This window comes from Stylophora pistillata, chromosome 9 (assembly GCF_964205215.1).
Source record: "Stylophora pistillata chromosome 9, jaStyPist1.2, whole genome shotgun sequence".
Lineage (NCBI taxonomy): Eukaryota > Metazoa > Cnidaria > Anthozoa > Scleractinia > Pocilloporidae > Stylophora > Stylophora pistillata.
The window spans coordinates 2,387,822-2,407,998 of NC_142527.1; the positions used below are offsets into that span (position 1 = coordinate 2,387,822).

Consider the following 20,177-nt stretch of genomic DNA (forward strand, 5'->3'; position numbering starts at 1 on the left):
GATTTCTCTAACTTTTTTCATAAGCGGCAAAAGGGAAAAGGGATCGTAAGGCAAAAACCAAACACAGCTGATCACAGGCTTAACTAGTCTGTAAACATACTTATGTCCGTTATATCACCTTATTTTTTGACCCTTTTTCAAAGCTTACTATCCATTTCTGGAAAGAGACATGTAATAAACTTTCAATGGCTAATAAAACTTTTACCTTTCCAAATAGATCGCTTTGAGATCTTTTGAAATAAGAGTATTTGAATTCATTAAAGTCGCCCTGTTTTACGCAAGAAATTGCTTTCCGGGTTGTCGTAAGATTTCCGAACAATCCTTACTTCTTTTTATGTTTTTGAATTAAGACATGGCCCGCCATTACATTTACGTCAGTATGACGTCATATAAGCCTTTTTATTTGTTCCTTGAAAATCCCTGTGATGCATCACAATTAGAAGCAGAGATCTGTCAGTAACTTTATTCTGGTCCGTCTGTGTAAACCTCTGTAGAATACCCCAGGAGTCTAAAAGCATATCTTCGCTCTAGCAAACTTCTAACCTCTTGATGCAAATTATTTGGCCACAAGCGCGACTTCATCGGTATCGGCTGAGTATATCCGGTAAGTAACATGAATACAATTTAGTTCAGGCAACAAAAACAATGGAAGGTTATTGTAATGTAATTTGTGAGGTTGGGTATTTTCTAATGAGAGTAAATTAACCGCAATGACTGTTGCCATCGGAGTCTCTAGTAGCTGACATGAGCTTGTTACAACCGTGTTAATACAAAACTAGAGCAGAAAAAACTGTGTTGTTCACTCTAAACTCCGTCTCTTCGAGTGTTACCTAGAGTCGAACTTAAAAATAAGCGGAATTCGACTTTACTCACGATTTAACGATGCGCGCGTTTTCCATGTAACAAACATTGGTGGAACATGCGATATTGTACTAATGGACCAAATATCAACTTAACTAATGAACCCTGAAGAGTGCGTATATTATGCTACCGGTGTTTATATTGATGAAAGGACTGACTCATGGGATCCCTCATGTAACACGTCGTCCTATGCACATGCCAACGACTAGCATCGTTACCCTTCATGGGGACGACTAGACACTCAGTAAGGAGTTTCGTCCAAAGAATATAGGCTTAGAACTACCTTCTAAGGCAAATTTTTAAAACAGTGACTAAAGCACTGCTTAACAACAGCTTAACTGTGTGATTGCTGGCACAATAGGGTTTTATCCAGATACGTAGCTAAGCTTAATAAAGAGTACAACACGAACGTGCTTTGTGGGTGCTTCCAATCACGTCTAACGCCCGGACGATACAGCATTGCAGACCAGTACCATACAGAAGTATTGTTCTGGGAGATATAGCAGTGACTGATATACTGAAGGGGGGGGGGGGGGGGCTTAAAGAACCATCATGCTGCTCAGTGTGGTAAAAAAAAAAAAATACTGTCAGAAAGCAATGCTTGGGATCTTTTAATGATTGAACTCTCAGTTTGGTTTCATGGTGCGACGCAGTTTGATTTTACGTGGGAGGGAACTAAAAAAAAAATACTGTCAGAAAGCAGCTCTTATGATCTTTTAATGATTGAACTCTCAGTTTGGTTTCATGGTGCGACGCAGTTTGATTTTCCGTGGGAGGGAACTAATGTTCTTTTAGCTTGCAAACTTTGTACCCAAGACCTGCTACGATTACTTTCCTGGGGACAGCTCAAGGTTAACAAACTTCTTTAATGATAATACACCTCTTATTCCTCTAGAAACACCTTGAACTAAGTTAGTGGCTCTTAAATGTTGTAGAGCTTAGCTTGGTGTATAACCGAGTGTACATGCTTTGTCGCTGTGGTCAATAACTTGGCCTGGCCAGAGTTTCGTGTTGGCAACAAAGATTGTTTTACGCGAAAGCCATTGTCTGGTTAGACTTTCGTCTGCTTCTTTTCTTTTGTCTTGAGGAAGAATCGACACTTTGATAATGGGATTAGCGCTTTAAACTGTGGCGTGACGTGGCCTTCAACGAGACGAAAAATCTCAAGTGTTTGCATTTAAGAAATTTTATTTCATTCAGTTGTGATCAAAGCTATGCGAAGAAAGATCGGTAAACAAACACAATTATTTCCCTCCTTAGTTTTCGTTAAGGAAGCTTTCCAAACAGAGAGATAAAAAGATTACAAACTACACTAAATTAACTTAGAGCGGTGGACAATCCGATTGAAGATTCGTCATTAATTCTTCTCTAATGATGAAACGCCTGAAAGGTGATTGATCGTGGGTTTACACGTAAGTGGAATTTTGTTTCAAATGTATGCTGGCGACAATCAACACGCTGGCCCAGATAAACAAACAAATTTGCCTCATTGGCATTGTTTTCACCCAAGATTTGTTGAGAATCTCGGTGTTGATCACCAGTTGCGATAACAGGATTTACAGATGATAAGCTTTTTATAATTTACACGTTTTTTTCTTTGAGCACGCGTTAATTTTTGACATCAGTTCTAAGAAACATACGTTTATTTTGTTGGGCGTGAGGATTCTCAGAAAGTAAGGGGGAGGCTGCGCGTTGCTTAACTGAAGGAGGGGGGAGAGAGAGAGAGAGAGAGAGAGAGAGAGAGAGAGAGAGAGAGAGAGTGAGAGAGAGAGTGAGAGAGAGAGAGAGAGAGAGAGAGAGAGAGAGAGAGAGAGAGAGAGAGAGAGAGAGACTGCTTTGTTGTGCGAACTGCAGCAGTGTTATGTCGTGTGACCCCACGGTTTTAGAGTTTGCTACGGAAACACGTTTGATGGTAAGCGCGCGCGTGTAGGAGTGAAATAATCCATGCATTACCGGCTTAAGTGAAGGGTATGGATTGTAATCTTTTGAAATCGCGTATTCAATAAAACATCCTGAGCACGTTCTACAAGAAAGTTATGACATAACAATACCCTCAACTTTCTGAAAAACCGGAAACTTATCTTTACAGTATTTTGGAAACCTATCTTTACAGTATTACTTTGTTTGCGCGCTAGGAAAAGGATACTATTGAAGTAATCAGCACGCCTGCAAAAGTTATTCCCTGATTGGTTGTTCCGCCTTTAAGCTTTAAATCTAAAATTAAGTACTATTTCCAAAGGTTTCGACACTGAATCAGTAAAATTGTTGCACAGGCTTTTCAAAAGGCAGAACCTGACGTTATACATCAGAGTGTTCTATTTGGTTTTCGAGTCAGTCCAGTTTCTGCTCGAGCCTGGAAGAATTTATTTGTGCTAAAAATGTCTGGTTTTAAGCTGATTAAAAATGTTTACAAACAGAATTGACCTATCTTTTCAATCAGTATTATATGTGTTGATTTTACCAGCTTGAGCTTCGAAAATGAAGTGATTCGGGTCACTTTGTTTTGTTATAAAAAATGCACCACGGGTTCCTTCGAGTTTTCATCTGGTCAGCTCCTTGTCATGGCTACCGTTGCTCAGACTTACAGTTGTGATGACCCAAGTCTTCGTTTTGAAAGACTAAATCGAAACGCACACTACATGTACTTATAAAAAAGATTATAGAGTCACAAAGATTGGGAGAGGCTTTTGAGTTTGATTGATTGGGAAAGTGGCGCGACTTTCTTGACCAATCACATGGCGAAGTAAAAATCCGAAGCATTCCTGGCCGATTACTCCTGTGTACTCGATTGAAAAATTGCCCTGTTCATTTGTTTACCACCCTTTATGTTTTTCAACTTACGTATCAGTTGAAGCATCTTAACTTTTCAAAATCAAATATCTAAAAAACAAAAAACAAAACAAAAAAAGAAAAGCTGGAATAGAAATGTTTAAATGAACACGCCAACCTTAGATAGAGTTTCGAAACATTTACCTCCTCAGGTTAGCAGAGCATTAGAACAAGTACGTTTAAAGTTCGTGGTGTCTTGAATGAAGGATCCGGAACATTTCTGAGAACTTCATTTGTGATAAAGCTTGTTGATAAAGTACAATTAGAAAAGCATTAACCTCAATATACCATAATTGTAGAGTTTTGGAAAGCTATTGGAAAGATAACAATCTTCACACATGGACAGAATTCCGATCGAGACGACAGGATGCGCTAAATTCAGGCTGCGAAATCGAACACTATTTTGCTACGTTGCGAGAAGTCTGACAGGTAAAGAGAAATTGTTCTAATCCAAGAACTTTATCCAATTTTGCAAGTATTTGTCTTGTTATTCAGGTGATTCCCTCTTAAGGCTTTTTTTTTTAATTCAAAATATTTTTATCTACTTTCTGCGATAATGCAATCATTTCAGAACAAAGTGTTTGCCTTAGATGACACTTCGAAGTAAGTCAACAACAGAATGGTTTTTATATATTGTTATGGCTAGTTTCGCATCAGATTTGAATCGCAGGGAAACAAAATGAAACTAAAAGCCTTTAAATTTAGACTGTTACCACTTGAAAGTAGATTACTCGTCAGGTAGAGGCAAATTAAACTGAAAACATGTTAACTCCTCGACGATATCTTACACTGACATCGAATAATGTCCTCTCTTTGGTAATGTAATCATCAGCACAAGGAAATTGGACAAATAACCTTTTTTCTAAAAAGATTATAATGGTTAAAGCTGTGGCAAGGTCTGGAAAGTAATTTGTTTATTTAGCTTGCCGGTTTACGGATTATTTTCATCTCAGCAAAACCACTTAAGGCGATAATCAGTATGCGATGCTAGACAATGGCTGTCGGGGAAGCTCAAAATTTGTCTTGTCTAAATCCCACTTATGGGGGGAAAAGTGCGTCCTTGACCATAAACGAACAAGCTTTGTAGAATTAGCAATTACCTAGTTAGCTTTGAGGGGTGCAATGGTGTAAAAAAAAATTCAAGCCTTAGCAACTATCTGAAGTACTTGAAATGTAACCGCAGCCGGCCGAGATGAGCGCTCCGACACTAGTGTTTGCGTACATCTGGTAGCTTGAAGCCAGTTTTAGGTAAGTCTCAACTTAAAAGATAGCTGAGATTTTTGATGCGACTTCGTCCTGAAGTCTGCACGAGATCACGCCGCTCTGAGGGGAGCTTTCTGGTTATAATTTCTGCTTCAGTTTGCTGGATCCTTTTCATTCATTCAATCAAACACTTCCTGGTTTTCATACTCATGACAAGAATCTTTAGTCATGGTCACACGTTTCAGAGAATAATGAAGTTCCTGCCATTTCTCAAATTTGTACAAACCAAGACAGTTATTTCTGGCTTTCTCTCCCTGACATCTCCAATTTTTGTTTAGTGCTGTCTGAAATCGTGCTTAAAATAGATGACTGCAGTGCTCTCTTACATATCGAAGTTCCTAAGATACCCATTCACGATTTTAGGCAAAACATAGGAGCCAGCGTAGCAGTGTTTCCTCATTCGATTTTGCATCAACAGTTGATCAGTTGTGCGGCTCATAAGGCGTCCTGACGACTTCTTTAACTCTAACATATGAGCAAATAGTCGTGCCTACAAAGACGTGAAAATCTGCGGAATTCTGTTGACCTTCTTTACAATTCCCTTGACTACTATCTGATTGGTTGGCTGCCACCCAGAAAACTGTTCTTACTCTAATTTGAACTGAATTGCCGAAAGCACTATATGTGAAACATACACTGCCATATGGAGAACGTGATTACAATGTTATATTTTGCGCAAACCTAGGAAACTGCCTTTAAAATCGATTTGAACAGAGTAAAGCCCTAGGGTAATCAGTCGTTAGGCCAGGAAAACAAGAAAGATGTAAGGGTGAATCATAAAAGGTACAAAAACTGGAAATGACGACGACAATTAAGATGTGCTGCAAATAGCCGGTTAAAAAAACGTGGCTAATTCTTTGTAAAAGGGACAAATACAGATAAAGGCTATCAAATCCTCCTCTGCATTTGGGCCATTTTTTTTCCGGTTCATCAGCGTTTCAGTTATCTTCCCATCGGGAGTTTCCTATTCTTAGTCTATGATCTGCTGTCACTACACACATTTTCAATTATCTGTTGCTATTTTGAGTGCCAGAGAACTGTCCGAGCTATCAGCAATTCGATATTGTTTCAATCAACGGCCTCATTCTTAAATTGTCTCATGCGAGGAGGTCGTTCGCCTGCCCAAAACACGGACACCAGCACCAAGTATGTTTGAAACGCTTGCTTGGTGACTACGAAAAACTTCTTCAGTTCTGAAGAGCCTTTTTTGCGGGTGAGTAAAGCGCTGGCATTTCCTGCATGAGCAGAACACTTTCGTTACGTTAGAAGCCACCAAATCAGCGGGTTTTAACTCATAACGGAAAGAGGTAAAAACTACATTTTGGATTTTATTCTGCTTGTCGCCAGCTTGGCTATTTTTGGTTCCCGCCAGTGATTCATTTAGCATTTAATTTGACCTAAGGAACTTAATACGTTTAACCATATTTAACGAAGGTATGCTTTGAATCTGCACGCTCTTTTGCCAAGGACGGCCTAGAACTTTCTAGCTAAGGAGGCTTCTGTCTAAGAAGTGTAGGTTTTTTTGCGCCTTTGAGTACCACCTTTTTACATAGGTATCGTTTAAAATCATACTGCTGCCATTGCATTTCGTTCAAGAAAGAAACAGCCACGCTTGCGATGAAATCTGTCTATGGCTCATCAATTTAAGTTTTGACAACTCGCCCCGTTCCGTCCGAAAAATGTCAGCCGTACTGTATCAGCCTGACTTTGAATCATGATAATTACCACTGTCAACTGAGAACAATTCGATAACCAGCTAGAGCTCACGTTGTTTGAACATCTTCGACATTTATGTGAAGACAAGGAAGAAAACTTCGTTCTAGCGTAAAAAATCATTGTAATGAAGACGCCATGCATATAGAACTCTGAACGTGAGCTTTTGTTTAGACGAGGACACCTTAACTTTTCTATTGTATCCTCAAGGGGAACGTTAAGTCATGAATTGTCAAAAATTTCAGGCTTCGCAAACATCGGACGTACGTGTAAAACTCTTCCTATCATTTCGCGAAAATCCTGTTGGACGTTTATTTACTCTAATTTCAAAAAATATATCAGGAGTTATTTGCTCTTCCTTAAATGCTTAATCGTAAGGGATATCTCGATTACGTGCTCGATATGAAGATATTTTTACCCCATTTTGTTTTAGTTGGCGGAGAAATCTGAGAAAAAACAACATCAGATGTTTAGCTGATGACGGGCGCAGAAAAGTAAATGGTCGGGAAAGACGCTGTTTCAAAGTAACCATGATTGCTTCCTAATTGTGAAAACGTTTTTAGGAAGTCATTTCTTATTATTCACATTTAATCTCTCAATCTATATGCTGTAGTCGGATTAACAGTTACTTAAAAAGCAGAAGGGAAGGGTAGACTCATTTAGCTGAAGCGCACGTTTTCACGTTTGCTCAGATTCCCGACACGAAGAATTATTTTGATTAATATCTCGCGTTCGCGGGCGACCTGAGGAACGCGACTTCCACGCGTATACCACGCGAGCGTTCGTGCACGTATTCAGAAGTATTTTAGCTATGCCTGGCAATGTTATTCGAATGTTTCCGTTTTCAATGGCTCACTGTTGAGCTGGTAAAAAACCATCGCTCAAGTCACGGACAGGCTAAGTGCCCAAGGTCACCGCGCGAGTAATTATGCAAGCTCTGTTAATAAATTAACAAAGGAAAACCACAGGGAGGAAGTTTAGAGAAAACAAACACAGCAAAACAAATAAATGCCCAAGTGTGGCCGTACATCAGGTGGTTTAGTAAACTTAGCGTCACGCTAACATAGCGGTGTTTGTGGTTTCAATCACATTTTTTCACCACTCGAACAGAATCAGTGGCCGAGAACAGACAAAATATGCATGTTAATTCTGTGTAATCAGCGGGCTAGCAATGCGAAACTTAATACTGACGCGACAGGTAAGGAACACAAGCGGTCCAGGGTCACTTTACTCGATCGATAACCCTTCGCATTTAAAGTATAACCCTCATTTGGCGGGAAATTTTTTTCTAGAATGAAGTTTACGATATAATACGCAAAATACGACGGTCTATTTCTGCAGCGATTATAAAGAGTGAAAGGTACCTGGCGACAAGACTAGGGCCTTTGCTTTGCCTACTCTTAAGTAACCTCTCGGAAGTGGGAAGCTTTATCAATAGCATTTTTACTTCACTAATGTTTTGGTTTACCGCAATAAAAAAAAAAAGGATTATAATTGATGCGTTGCTTCATTATATGTTTCCTGGCACATGCAAAAAACTCCATAATTGCATTTACAGCTAGATAGCAATTTTTCGCACTAACTGTTATTAATTTTTTTTCTTTTAAATTGCTGCCCACGTATTGGTCTCGGGTTTGTTTTAATTTTTCGTTTACATCCCTTTTGTCTTTTAAGGAAAGTCTAAGCCACTTAGAAGAAGGGTCACGGTAAAGAATCCGCAAGAATTTCCGGAAGACGAAGACTCTTCAATAAATAGTGATTGATTAATAATAAATCCACTAATTAGCTCAGCTTTTGAGCCTGCCGAGCAATCAGGGGAAAGAATGAGCTTTAATTAAGTTATAATGCAGCATAGAACTTCAATTGTGATGAAATGAGAATTCGGTTCTTTTCCTTAAATAATCTTTAATCAAGGTTGCGAGCGGGAGCGATTGGTTTTCAGAAACAATACTCTGCCCTTTAAGTGAGACCCAATGAAAACAAAGTGCCTTTGTCTTTGAAGAATAATAGCTTCGACACCTTTCTTAAATGCTGCAAGTGAACAACTACAACTGAGTCAGTCAAAACATTGTTTGGTCGGATAAAACACTCTTGGCAGTTGTTTGCATTTAGGCGCCTGAATGCTAGCTTAGCTGGCTGAAACTTTTGGAAGATTGTCTATGTCTGCATTAGCGGAGGAACTTTTGCACCTATGATTAACCCGCGAGTCATTAAACTTGCAGAATTAACTTGGTAAATCTGTTGAGTTGTTAAGTCTTCGGTTGAGTAGATCGGGCGCGCACACAATCTACGTCCAGGGTTGTCAATCAAATCGCGTTTGAGACTGGTGTCGTATTACAGTCAGCCCGTAGCTAATTTTAGCGTAAATAACTTCACCATAAGGGTAAATTTGTGTATGCGTGAGTGCATCTTGCCCTTTAAGATTGTGACATATATCTTTTTGTTTCCCTCGAAGGTTCCTGACGTCGAGGGAGCGATTTACATGACATTGGAGTGTGTGGAAGTTCGATCTTTAAAGAAGTTGTGTTGGTTTACCTGTCGAAACGTTTCGCAAACCTGTTCGAGTTAAATATGCGAGGGAAGGAAGTGTAATGTCTCGGAATCTTGAGTATTGTTGGTCGAATCATTGCGTGTCGCCCCGCAGATCTGTTACAGGGAAATATTGCAGTGTTTGGCATCTGCATGCAACGAATTTTACCAACTATCTCTAACATCTGACAGTGGAACTGAATTCCAAGAGACTGTAAACGATCATGTCTTCTCGCGCGACACAATTTGACGCCGAAAAAGGGAGACCGGGTGCACGGAGCGCGAGCCAGACGCGCTCTCGAACCGAAGGAAGGTACGAAAACAGCAGAGAAGGGCGAGGGTCTCACAGAGCTCTGATAGGAACTAGTGATGTGGAACTAACGGAAGTGGGCATTTTGCACAAAAAAGCTTACGGGAAAACAAGTGAAAAGACTCAATTAAGAACCTCTAAGGCGCGCACTCATGGTAGTCATGTTTCTAATTCAACGGTAATTGAGGGCTCGCAGCAAAGTTTGGACTATGCCTCACCGCACTTGTCGGGAAGAAGCACACAGGATCATTCCCTCAAAGCGAACTCGAGTCCTTACGCTAGCACAGCAGCAGAAAGAACCATATTTATGGATAACATTCCAGGGATACCAGCAAATGAACAGTTGACTCAGCGAGGCGACCGAGCCGGCCGCACGCTATTTCCGCCCCCTTCAGTCTCCAACTATGGACAAAATGTTACTTATCCCACTGGTCCTTCATCTGACGTAAAAAGTTTGCCTAGGGACCCGAACAACACGAGTGATTTGGTTTTCAGCAAAGCTCCAACGAACAGACACTCGAAGTCGACCCGTCTTAAGAGCCAAGAAGAAACAGAAATGCAATGGAATGCGACCCAGGAAAATAGCTATCGTCCTCGAGACGAGCAGAGAAACAGACCTGCCGTGAACGAATTCCATTATGCGAGAACATCGCGTGGAAGGCGTAATAAAGATGGCGCTAATGTTGTTTACAACGATGTAAAATTTTCGGGATCGAGCCGCCAAAATGTTTCGCGACGATCGGCTTCTATCTCTTATTCCGAGTCACCAACGGATAGCCAGGGATCTTCGACAGAATCGGAAAGCGATATTAGTTCCTCCCCCGACACTTCGCTTAAACGCAGACGGCGCATTAGGCGAAAGCCGTCCAATAAGTCGATTGGTTCAAGTATGTACGGCGAAGACAATACCAGCGAGTCAGAAAACCAGAGTATCAGTGAATTTTCAGATACGAACAGTACAGCGCACTCTCTTGGAAAAAGACAAGGGCAGTTTGCGTCCGAAGAACGAATTCCTTCGTCTTTTGTTAGCTACAAAGAACAGCGAAGTGCTGCTGCCAACAAAATCCGATCAAGTAGTTTGACTTCTGTTAGCTCTCTTGAGGGAGCAGGGATTACTGGGGATTCTTCTAGAATCCAGTCACCGCTTACGTCCCCTAAAGGGAATGGCATTGCCAAAGTGAGAAAGGTTCAAATCCGCTCGTTTACTTCGTTTGCCGATAGTCATCTTTACAACAAAGAAAACCAACCGCAGAGGAGAAGATCCCTAGAAGAAAGGGAGCCCATCAAAAAGAGCTGGGGAAGAGTAGGGACTGAGACTACTGGGAGAGAACAGGTGAGGGTAAGACCCTCCTTAACCAGGCAAGGATCAGAGTCACCGTCTCTATCCAAAAGTCCATTCAGTCTCAAATCAAAACCGTTAGGGCGGAAAACAAGTAAAGATTCACACTTAAGTGACAGTGAAAGTAATTGTAGTTATGAAAAGGGGAAGGAAAATTCTACCTTTGATAAATCTGTTTCACAGGAGCAAGAAGAGAGGTGCAATTCGGCACCACCAGCACCTTCCGAAATTGCTACTAGGGATTTTAGGGAGTCCAGGTTGCATTCTAGTTTACCTGAGAGTGGGCTAGCTTCATTGAGAAGTGCATTTGTTCCCATTAAACCCAGCAAAAGAACTCATGTGGACCACCAACAAGATCCATCATTAGGGACACCTGTCTCATTTGCTGACTTGAGGGCAGAGAAAGGTGTTTTAAACAACAATGACATTATATTACAGCCTGTGCCAAGGCATGGCAATCGACCACTCTCAATTGTCCAAGAGACAGATGAATTTGTGGATCTTCAAAATGAGGATACTTATGTTGCTGAAAATGTTGAAAAACTTTCCAAAAAATCACATCTAGCCAGAAGCTCCCCTATAAGGACATCTCAAGATCTTGGGAGAACATCATCACCAACTCATGATGACAACAAGTCCAAGTTACGGAGATTGTCCTATGTAAGGGCTCAGAAAAATGCAACAGAACTTCCCAATCACTCTCCAGATTTAGCTACCTTGCAGCCATCAGACATTGATTCTAATTCAGATTCATCACCTACTCTTTTGGAAAATTTTTCCGGGGTTCCATCTTTACGGATGTTCAATGCATACTCGAATAATGATACAAGAAAAGCTCTGAAAGAGTTTGATCCAAGTGACCCTCATGAGATCATACATAGTACTAATTCTCCTGTGGTAGCAGAAGGAGATTTGATTACTTTTGATGATGAAAATGGTGATGTAAAAGAACCAGTCAAAAAGAGACAGAAAAAAATTTCTCGACCTAAAATACCAACTATTTTAAGTGGTGTAGCAGTTGACTGCACTGGTAGTGTTCAACATTCTCAAGGTGCAAGAGGTATGGTAGAGGAGAATGATATATCTTACAACAAAGGTACGTCTAAAGTAAATTTATTGATAAGGATGTATGAATATTTGCTAATTTTAATTCTAAAAGAGATCAGTATGTTATTTCTCTCAGTTTAATTGCATCAGCAAGAGGGGAGAATTACAATTTGTATTCCTAAATTTAATGGAGCAAGCACCAAATCAACTAACCAGCAATTTCGTTTCAAGATGCTATCATTCATTTAACATTTGAATGAAGAAACATGAATGGATTTATATCTCTTAATTACAACTTAACACATGACCACTTCAACTTTCTTTGACAGAGCATACTACAAGAGTGATCCTCAACATGATTTTGGCAGTTATAGGAATATTTGCAATAAGGCATTTTCAACTGTGGAGTTTGCATGTCATTGATTAGCACATTACTGCAGTGGGTCAATGTCACTGACCTCTCTCTTTCTTGCACAGAACTCTCAGGACTGTTTGATGAGTCAAACAGTGGTACTGTTGTGGCCCATGAAAGTGGGGAGGACAGTACTCCCAGGGCAGCTTCTGATGTAGAAGAAAATGAAACAGTGGATGCACTTCACTTCTTGGGAAGCAAAAAGCTGGGCAAAGGATTACCTGATTCTTTGTATGACACTAAGAATACCATTTTTGATGATGGCAGCCAAAAAGTTCCACCACATAGGAGACAATTGAAGAAAAGGGCATCTCTTCCATTGATCAAAACAGAATTTTACCACGATGAAGTGAACATTGTTGAAGAAGCACCCAAACTTGATGTGGTACAAGAATCACCTAGCTTACGGAAAGCAGAAACAATCACTGATCTTAGTTTGGACCAGATGCCACACCACCTTGGGGTAATCTCATACAACAGTGGTGATATGACAGAGTTTCAAGATGACAAGAGTTTAAAGAGCTGCAGCCCTCCCTTAGGGCCTGTACCATCACCAAGTCCTAGCCAAATAAGTTTTGATGCACTTTCTTTGACAACCAGTGGCTTCAGTGAAACACATTCTGACCAGGTTAGTACAGGGGATCTGAATGCTGTTGACGACCTCCTAGGCATGGATGCTACAGGTAATATGAAGTCGCTGGATGCTTGGCGGTCTCAGAGTGACCCTAGCCATGGCACTCAGTTGGAAGACACTATTGCTGAGGCAGAGCTCCAGGCACATCGTAATAGCAACAGTGAACCAAATTTATCTGGAGAGAAATTAAAGGAGGAGGCTGAGAAGTTGGCTAAAAGGGTAAATGGTGGAAGCCAAGGTGAACCTATTCCTAAGACAAGTGTTATGACCAAAGGCGACGATGATGACAAAGAAACTTTGTTGGCAGAATTGAGTCCAGATGATGGATGCTATGATCTGGATAAACCTGAACGTCGCACTAAACCAGTACAGAGAGCAAAGTCTGCACCAGCTCCAACCACACCCACTTCGCCGAGGCCGCAAAGAATAGCAAATTCTTTTGCTGTGGAAAAGGCTCAGGCAAAACTCAACAAACTCTCAGCAATGGAAACAATTATGGAAATGCCGCATGCAGAACCATCCATAGAAAAACCCAAAGTTGAGAAGAAGCGAAGCCCATCAGTTGAAGGGAGCTGCACCTCCCCCAACTCTCCAGGGGTTCCAAAAGAGGACAAGAGGAAACTTTCAGTGCCTAAAGAACCAGGAAAGTCCCAAAAGTCTAAGCATGTGAGTACTGTGTTGATAGTTTTTGTTGAACATTGTGTGCAATGTTTCTCTGTGTTTATGTTTTACAATGCATTGTCTTGTTTTTGTTAGTTTTACAAAGTAAATTTGAATAACAGAAAAAGATTTTTATACTAAAACAACTAGGGCTGTGCTCAAGCTCAGCCTGGCTGCCACAGGAGACTAACTTTTGTTGTTTGGCCACCAATGTAACTTTGCTTTCACAAAAGCTTTTAACATTTGGAAACCCAAGATTTCTGTGACAAGTGCCTTTTGCTACTCGGTGATTTTTTTAAGAGTGCAGTCTTGGCCAGTAATTACTCAAGGTAATTTTAAGTTTGGTTTGGCTTTGAAGTTAATTCACTGTGTGACAAAGTCTTTTCTCTGTGAGTTATTTTATTTATAAGATTTGGGAAATTTTCTGTCAATCTTCAAAGTGCAGCATGCTAGAAAGTTAACAATTGGGTATTTCTTTCTGATACAGTTCATAGTGCATGGTATGATGATTTTGGTTTTCAGTTTGGCCCCTCTGACGTCATATGCCATTGAAATGTTTATCTGTTTCCATGGCAACAGACAAATGAATGGTGTAAACATCAATTATCCATCTGACAATTTTTAGGACTTATCTGTTGTAGACATACCATTTCCCCTGATGATGTCCCCTTTAAATCACTCAAAAAAATTGATCATTACTAATTTTTGTCTACAATAAAGGCTTGACCAGACATACCCAGCACATGTTCACTTTACAAGTGTGGTGTGTCTAAAAGGCAGAAGTTTAGAGACTGTTAATTAGAATTGGACAATCAAAAGGAAGCAGATTTAACCTGACAGAATGACACTGCAAATTTCTGCATTAGTTTTGTCATCTGTTGTGGCAAACTGATAAGTTTGCATTATTCCAGGGTAATTTGTTGATGATATTGTTACCCAAAACAGATCAACACACTGTTGAATTAAAAGGGACTTGGCCATAAAATGATCCGTTATACTTCTTAAGCTGCAGTTCATTTGATGTAGATTTGATGACCTGAATCTTCATTAAAATTTTTTAGTCTGTGTACTCAAAAAATGTTAGTTATTTCATAACTTTACCATACCTGTTTTGTTACCAGCTTTTCAATACAATCCAGGGGGTAGAGATAAGCCAGCACTCATCCAAGCATGAAAAAAAACACAGTTGTTAAAGACTGCAAAAAAAAAGGATATAGGGCTTTCAAATTAAAAGGCCTTCTAAATTTAGAACAAAACTCTATCTGCACACTTCAATTAAGGGCTTAATAGCCCAAATAAGACACTGTTGACTGTGTGAATGAGATGTAATTGAATTGGATCTTAAGTGATGGGAGGGTTTGGGTCATTTATGAGCTGGAGCTAGATATGTTGAGGTAATAACATGGCCTGTTTGTGAAGTAGTGCTGATTAGTAATCAAATATTGTATGAATTTGATTGATGATGTTGGTATTGATTTCCATAATGATTAATTATCTCCTTTCTGTGGTTAGGGTCTTATTGTGTCAGCAAATAATAAAATTTGTCACTAAATTTTCTGTATTCTGCATGAAGTAAGGTGGATTAAACCACTTGTATGAAATTAAAATACAAAAAGTGACTGTTGAAAGAAGGTCTTACTATTAACCCATAAGGTACGATTGCTTTCAAGTCAATATTACCACAACTGGCACTTTGGTGATACCTTATGGACCAGATGAATATTATACAAAGTTTGTACAGTTGATACATTCAATACATAGCAGACATGTAGAATTCAATGGAAGCATATGATATTTTTACAGTGGTTTCCATTCGAAAAAAGTTTAAGAAAGCTCTGAAATGGAATTATTCCCTTGTTTTCAAAGCAGTATCAACCATGAGAAAATGCTTCATTCATGTGGAGTGCACATAAACCCAAGCTCTTTCTCTCTCTGACTTAAGTTTGCATGCATGGATCCTGCTGGTATTCTAGAATAGTCTGAAATAAAAAACACTCAAAGCAGCTGTATATTTTCTCATTTAATTGCTTTACTTTTCTTCAGAAAGATTAGTAAATTTCATGGCAGCCATTTTACAAATTAATGCCAACTAGTATCATTGTCATTTTAAGGGGTGATCTGTAGGAAGATAATTATATGTTCTTCTTCTGTTTAGAGAGTACGCTTGTCCTAATGATCACTTGAATAACTTTCTTTGTATGGGTTATAAATATCTCATGTATGAGAACATACAATTTCATGTAGTTTGGAATCATAGATGTTTCCCGAAAACCATATCAGGACAAAAGCCCATGACAGATATGGATCAACATACATGTGCATCACATTATAATACAATTAACAAATGGTAAACACCACAGTGTACACTATTGAGTTATGGATGCACGCGGGAGGTTGCTAGGCACGAAAGAAGCGCAAGAGTCACTTGAGGCGATAGCCGAGAGCGACTCTAGCTTCTTGAGTAAGAAGCAAATGGGCAAATGGAGCAAGTGGAGGATGGGCAATGGAGGATGGTGAATTGACCAATCAGAACGTGCACTTTGCTTTGGTTATGTTATAAAACCTAAGATATAAAGCAGACAAGTAAACAAGTGATAATGATGACAACAACATGAGAACAATACTTATGTGATTGAATATTGTTTTTGGATATCTCAGACTAGCTCAACTTTTTAACAAATCCCCAAAAAAGATTTTGAAAGGAAAGATTTGTTTTTAAAGGTATATTTTGGAAAGAGTTAGAGAAAAGAAGAACCATAACCAATAGTAACAAGTTGTCACTTTTAAATTTATTTTCAGGATTTGAGAGCCCATGTGCTGAAGAACTTGGTTGATACTGAGATGTCTTATGTACAAAACCTTCAGTTTCTAGTTTTGGTAAGTTTTTTTTTTTTGTATGCTTGTATGCAGTATTTTACTGTTAGTAGTATACATAGATTTGCTTTCACTGGTTCAAGTTAGAATATTCCTTTATCTTCTAAATGTTGAAAGGCCTTAGTATCCAAAATTATTTTCATTTTTTTTGTCTCATTTCCTCTTTTCTCACAGTTGTTTTCCACCTCATAAGAATTGATGGGCATGAAATGCTCTCTCTATACACTTTTTCTTCTTACAATTTTCAACCCCATACCTCCTAGAAATTATTAACATTTGATTTCTCCCCATAATATCCATACATTATCTATCAAACAGGTAATAAAAATACTCAAATTTATCAGGTAGAAGTTGTTCTCTTGATCCACATGTAACACCAAAATCTTGTAGCTAATTCACAAGGACATGAAATTATGAGGAAAAGTGTAGCAGCTAGAGGGGAAATTGAATAATCAGATCTCAGGAGTTCAAGGGTTGTACAAGGCACTAACTAGGGTTTTAAGTCTCTCTATAAAGTTCACCCATGGTGATAAAACAAAATTGTCATTCATCAGCCAGTATTTTTCACTTCTTCTAAGTAATACTGCTGGTAATTTGTACTTTTTTTTTGTCTTGAAAATAATGTTGATTGAGTTTGCAGCCAAACTTTTTGACAGTATGGTATTTACGTGTAGGTAAACAGGTTTCCTGTACGGGCCATTTTGAAAAATTAATTATTTTGCTACAAATGCATGTAATGCAACTAAGGAAGATTTAAAGAGAGTGCATTTTGTGAAAAGAAAACGATTTTCACTTTAATTATTCTTTGAGATAAACAAATTACAAGAAGAGAATGGCTTTTCCTTAGTTGGCCTTTTGAACCCACCAACAGATTATAGTTTAATTAAGACAATTTAACATCTAACTAATGCATCTGTGCAAAGAGATATCACAAAAGAAGTATCAAACTCTCTTAAAGCATGTGTGTGTTTATATCAACTAATGGGATACTCATAATCTTACGATTATCCCGCCTTTGTGAATCAGCTAATTGCACTCATCATGCAGTGTATTTCAAGTAATTTTACTAAGAAGGTCATGTTGGGTCTGAAGTGTGTTATCCTATTTTTAGATGACAAATTCCTAATTCATGTCATTTTTCAAGTCATAATTAGTGGATTGTTTTTGACTCTGCTGAAAAATGTTTTTGAGATTGTAGTACTTTGTGTTATGAAATAACCTTAACTGATGTAGAGATACAATCTTAATGTTTAATCAAATGATTTTGAATTGATTACAAATGGGCCAAAATACCACAGATGCCATTCATTGTCAAACACTTCAGAAGAGGAAAGCAAAGTAGTATTGTATTGCAAATGGACCAAAATTGAAAAGATTGTTAATTAATGTGTGCATCAATTAGTGTAATCTCTTTTTACTTAAGTGGTCATGCAATCATTCTAAAGAATGCTACTCCTTTTAAGAACGTTATCACGTTAATTAAGGGAAAAAGTAGATTTTTACATCTGTGAACTAGAAGTCTTAATGTTGTTTCCTGTGGTGTAAATCTTGATACTCAAGCTATAACAATTTATTGTCTACACTGCTAAGTGCTGGTAATTTTGTTTCCATTTACAGAAAGAGATCATTGTCTTGTTTGTTTGCCAGCATGTTTTAATTTCCTGTGGATATTAGCAATCCATCTCTAAATTTGTTTTGAATTGTTTTTCTGTCATCCATCACAAAAACAAGCTTGAGAGCACTGAAATGTCTAAATCAATGAAAGGTGCTGAAACAAGGAGAATAAGAGGATAGGAAAGTGCTGCCATTTATTCAACAAGCTCCTTTGATTGAAGTATTGTTTGATATGGGTAAACTCAGTGAGAGCCAGTAATGAAAAATGCACATGGGGGCTTGCATGCTTTGGATATTTTTTCATGTAGATGTTGAAATTTGTTTAGAACTTTCCTGTGAATATGTTACTTTTTTTAGTCTTCTTTCACTTTTTTTTGGCTTGTAATCAGTCATAGGTATGTTATGTTAAGCTACCATTAGTATAAGCAAATAAACTTGCACAAAATTTTCATGCTGCAGAGTATGTAATTAGATCTGTGAATAACTATCCTTGGTGTTGACCTTTAAGAGTGAGTGCAGACATGCACTGACTTATTAAAAAAATATAATGTCATAATTATGTCAAGTTCTGTGTAGCTCATTAATTAGTGGCAAGGCATCTAATTGTGGGTATAGGTTTGAAAACTTGACGTTGAGCCTCTCTCCCCTCTCTTTTCTTCTCACACTTGTTACAATGAAGTTGCTTTCAATACTGACCTCCTCCAACAATCTGCACTTGTCCCTTTTTGACAACAGAGCTATTACAAGGCATTGAAGAAGCAAGAAAACTCTGGGATTGTAGAGCCAGCACAAGTTGACGAAATGTTCTATCAAATCCCTGAAATCCTGTTATGTCACGAGTTTTTCCTTCAGCAACTGCAAGCCAGAGTATCAGAGTGGCATGACAAGCAAAAGATTGGTGATATATTTGTTTCATCTGTAAGTATCTCAACTGGCAGAGAAACTTATTAGAGTCTTTATTTTATGACTATTCAGTTGCAAGGGATATACTGTATACAGATATGTGGGCTTGTTGGACTTTGCCAGGGTCCCACCAGAGTCTCCCTGTGAGAAAGCCAACAACAATCATCATTTACAAGCGAAACCTGATGAAGTCAAGTAAAGTGAAGAACAACTTGCAACTATTAAGCCTTTACACCCCATCATCAGTATGCATATTCTCCATACTGGTCTCTATACATTTTCTTAGGTGTTGACAAGGAGAATTTGCTTGTTCAATCAAGAGTTTCTGTGGTTGTTGATCATGTTCATTATTCTTATGACCTTAATTTGATTCAAGGGTGATACTGTAAGGAGAAACAATAATAAATATTATTTTAAGGGTTAAAGAGTTAATGGAGAACAGCAATACTGTTCGCTCCGACGAAGGGCTAACGCTCGAAACGTCAGCTTTTTTAATCATAACGGTGGCCAATTTACCATTTCAACTTTGTTGATACTGTGTACATCTTGCTATTTATTTTCCTAAGGGAACTAGGATAGTGCAGGAAGAACTCTTGTGTCCTTCTACAACTGTAATTCATAGCATTGCATGTGGGTTAAGTGTACTGTTACTTCTTGTCATTACTCTGGGAGTTTTTCTCTTTGTTCGTTGATTTTCTTCACGAGCAAAATCAACTCTCTTAACTCCAATTGACCCTGGAAACAGTGACTGGTGAGAGCTGCTAATTTTCATTTATGCAGCTATATTCATGTACAGCTGTACCTGGGTAATTGCTGACAGTGTTTGCTAGATTTATGCCCAGTTGTGCCCTTAAACTTTCTTTGCTGCACACCTGCAATGGCTACGTGACTCGTGTTCTTTTGATTCTGAAAATTAATGAAAATAAAATAGTTTATTTCTCAGTAACTGAACACTTACAAGTGTCTTTTCATTGTATCTTAGTTTACCAAGTGTTTCCTGGTGGATGCTTACAGTGCATTCATCAATCACTTTCTTCAAGCAAGAGCAGCTGTGAGAGTAGCTACTGTAACCAGACCAGCCTTTGTGCGGTACATGGAGGTACTAATCATTTTTTTTTTTGTTACCCTGTTTTCATCATGAAATATATTGTTGCCAGTGAAAGAGTAATGTCAAAGGTGTTTTCTCATT

At 38.7% G+C, this 20,177-nt stretch overlaps 1 protein-coding gene and 1 long non-coding RNA gene across 3 annotated transcripts in view; one reads left to right on the forward strand and one right to left on the reverse strand.

Moving 5' to 3' along the window:
* The window catches only part of LOC111326456 (uncharacterized), a 45,792-nt gene that overhangs the window by 19,115 nt on the left and 6,500 nt on the right, over positions 1 to 20,177 (reverse strand). The window contains exons 2-4 of the long non-coding RNA XR_015991749.1: positions 19,791 to 19,894; positions 18,782 to 19,129; positions 14,704 to 14,793 (exon numbers count right to left, since the gene is read on the reverse strand). This is a non-coding gene — a long non-coding RNA (uncharacterized LOC111326456). The remainder of the gene's footprint in view (positions 1 to 14,703; positions 14,794 to 18,781; positions 19,130 to 19,790; positions 19,895 to 20,177) is intronic.
* The window catches only part of LOC111326442 (uncharacterized), a 29,778-nt gene continuing 10,056 nt past the window's right edge, over positions 456 to 20,177 (forward strand). Inside the window, exons 1-6 of one of the 2 annotated variants that reach the window (XM_022930452.2) lie at positions 456 to 604; positions 9,122 to 11,940; positions 12,369 to 13,603; positions 16,397 to 16,474; positions 18,821 to 19,003; positions 19,971 to 20,087. In XM_022930452.2, the coding sequence (XP_022786187.2) occupies positions 9,420 to 11,940; positions 12,369 to 13,603; positions 16,397 to 16,474; positions 18,821 to 19,003; positions 19,971 to 20,087 (4,134 nt within the window). In that variant the 5' untranslated portion in view covers positions 456 to 604; positions 9,122 to 9,419. Of the gene's footprint in view, positions 605 to 6,129; positions 6,261 to 9,121; positions 11,941 to 12,368; positions 13,604 to 16,396; positions 16,475 to 18,820; positions 19,004 to 19,970; positions 20,088 to 20,177 lie in introns of those variants that run through there. The other variant, XM_088733323.1, reaches the window with a different exon arrangement.